This window comes from Cyprinodon variegatus, unplaced genomic scaffold (assembly GCF_000732505.1).
Source record: "Cyprinodon variegatus isolate N-32 unplaced genomic scaffold, C_variegatus-1.0 Scaffold361, whole genome shotgun sequence".
NCBI lineage: Eukaryota > Metazoa > Chordata > Actinopteri > Cyprinodontiformes > Cyprinodontidae > Cyprinodon > Cyprinodon variegatus.
The window spans coordinates 233,177-236,283 of NW_015150814.1; the positions used below are offsets into that span (position 1 = coordinate 233,177).

The window sequence follows — 3,107 nt, forward strand, 5'->3', positions numbered from 1 at the left end:
TAAATACATTTTCATAATAGAATACTGTAACAATGGTGTACTATTCATCAATGTACTTTTATATAGTTTTTCTTATTCATCAAAATAAAATTGAAAATCCTTTTTAACTAGATTTTCTATGTTCATCTTGGCCGAACTGATTGTCTGATATGATGTTACACAACACATCATCAAATGGGACCCAAAGAGAAAAAATAGTTTCCTGTTGAACAGTCATAAATGCACTTTCAAAATAGATTACAGCAACTATTGCATATTTCTTCCACTACAGTTGCAGATCGTTTTTCATTTTCCCAGTTTTCATTTTCTTATGTTGGGCCATAAACCATGAGGAAGTTTTAGACATTGAAAACCAATGCCCATCTTTGATCACTGGAGAAGAGGAGGCAGCTTTATTCATCGAACAGCTTTGACTAGTTTTTAGTCATTTTACCAGAAATATGTTTGACTTGGAGATTAAGTATTTTTATTTATAAACTCTTATATTTTGAACAGAAGTTGTGGTGAATTTATTCCATATATGTGCAGAATTAGCAGTTTTATCATAATTTGAGCTTGATTCACTTTTTCTTTTTTTGTTCACAAACAATAGATTACAGTTTGAATAATGTCTGATTAAATAAGATATTTACCACCCATACTGGGGTGGGAAATAAATGTATTTAAATTTCACGGACACCTATGAACCACAGACGGTAACAACTAAGTTTTTTTTTTTTTTTAACAATGTTTTAGTTTCTTTTGCTTCACAAAATGAAATTGAAATTGTGTTTTTATGTCAATACTAGCCTCACTGATTGTCTGATTTAGGGGTGTAAATAATAATCGTTTTGTATCGATGCATCGATCCAACAGCTGACTATCCGATGCATCGATACGTCTGCAAGGGTATCGATTCATGTTTTTTTTTCCTCCGGTCTATTTTTATCCATTAGCAGGTCAAACACACAAATACAAATACTGTTACTAGATTACATAAATGACGCACATCTTTTAAACTTAATTTGAAGTATTTTCATATTTTTAAAGATTTTTTTTGTCAAAGTTTAGCTTTTTTTCCTAAATAGCTTCTATGTTATGTGAACCAGTGACTCAAAATCTGTATTTATTTTTCTTCTAGCCTGGACATATGAAGCACATATGTCCAGGCTTCCATTTCCATTTTAAGCCTTTTCTTATTTTAGCCTTTAGTAGTAACCCTTTAATAGCAAAACTATTGTTCTTCCTCAGTACCTTTGGTTTATATGAACCACTGAATCTGTTTAAAGCTATTCTACTAGATGAGTCAGAGGAGACACCCTTCATGCATTTTTTTTTAAACCATGAAGACAAAAAAAATAACGCTAAAATTTGAATGAAAAAATCCTCAAAAATAAGAAAAGGCTTAAATGGAATAAAAATGTCTGTTGGCCACAAGACAATTTCTTTCTTTTTATTTCTCAACATTGTTTAGTTCAGAAGTTTTTCAGCAAACCTTTAAAGAACCACCATTGTTGAGAAGAGGGAGCAACATAGAGCGGCTGGCTGGTCTCTGAGCTCCAGAATTGGATCAACTGTGAGACAGATGCTGCTAACTCTGCGGAGCATTAAAGGGGTCATAGAATGATTCTATAGGGTATTTGGTGCTGGTCCTTAAGGTCTCTGAATAGGGTGTGTAACACTGGTTGGGCTGAAAATGGCATATTTGCTGTTCTATGAGGTCTAGTGCAAGCCTGGTTAAAAGCCCTAGAATGAAACGAAAGGTTTTCCTCCTTTTATGGTATGCTTATGAATGTTTAGACGAGCTGTGCACTGATTGGTTTGTTTACAATGAGCGAAGCTGCTGAGCAAAGACGCATCATAGCAACAAGCACTCACTAACTGAAACATCATTTTGTTGATAAGGTAAGGTGACTAGAAATTCTCTTTTTCCCGGACATGTCCTACTTTTCACACCTAAAAAAATGACAGGAGGGAATTTCAAAATCGTCTGTGATTTTGGTCAACTACAGTGCAGCACGTTGTTGAAACACACCAGGCATTCGAACAGAGCCGTCAGCTCCGGGGCTGATCCTGGAACTCCGGTGGATGGGGGCAGGGAGCCAGCCAGTGATGGAGCGACCAAACCCGACCCGGTCACGGAAGCCTGGACACAGGCGGCCCCGTGCTTCCCCCCTCCTGCCTTACTGGCCCCCAGCCCCCCTCCTCTGCTGAGGACGGTCGGCTCATGGCTCTCTGCTGAGGTCCGATACAGTCAGCAGCCAAGCAGTCAACACTTCATACCCCCCTCTCCCTTGGGCCAGTGAACCAATAGGCTGGTCTGTATGTCAAGTTCAAGGTGTGACAAAAGTACAGGCCAGAATCAAATAAGGCAACATCCCCAAGTTTGTGTAAACTCTGGGGTTCGTTTGGATTTGCCTCTTTTATGGTCTAAGTTTTGAAATGTGAGATTTGAAGAAAAAGGAGGTGTCGATGGCGTTTGAACTTCACTGTACATCCATTTCACCCACGGAACTATTGTTATTCATCTATCACAATGTAAACCATGTTTCAAAAACAATGACCCCTTTAATAAGCTGGCTTCAAACTAACATCCCTGCAGCCATTCATCACACTTTTCTGAAGCAACCTTTGAGTTCACAAAGTTTTTGTTTGCCGCACATCCCACACAGATCCAGATCCAGACACACAGATCCAGATCCAGACACAGAGAGTTAGATCCGGACACACAGAGTTAGATCCAGACACACAGAGATAATACAGACACACAGAGTTAGATCCAGACACACAGAGTTAGATCCAGACACACAGAGTTAATACAGACACACAGAGTTAGATCCAGACGCAAAGAGTTAGATCCAGACACACAGAGATAATACAGACACACATAGTTAGATCCAGACACACAGAGTTAATACAGACACACAGAGTTAGATCCAGACACACAGAGTTAGATCCAGACACACTGAGATAATACAGACACACAGAGTTAGATCCAGACACACAGAGTTAGATCCAGACACACTGAGATAATACAGACACACAGAGTTAATACAGACACACAGAGTTAGATCCAGACACACAGAGTTAGATCCAGACACACTGAGATAATAAAGACACACAGAGTT

At 38.7% G+C, this 3,107-nt stretch overlaps 1 protein-coding gene across 1 annotated transcript in view; it reads left to right on the top strand.

Moving 5' to 3' along the window:
* The window catches only part of LOC107091986, an 11,917-nt gene extending 9,632 nt beyond the window's left edge, over positions 1-2,285 (top strand). The window contains exon 3 of the mRNA XM_015386248.1: positions 1,992-2,285. Coding sequence (XP_015241734.1) covers positions 1,992-2,285 — 294 coding nt within the window. The remainder of the gene's footprint in view (positions 1-1,991) is intronic.
* Positions 2,286-3,107: the final 822 nt, after the last annotated feature.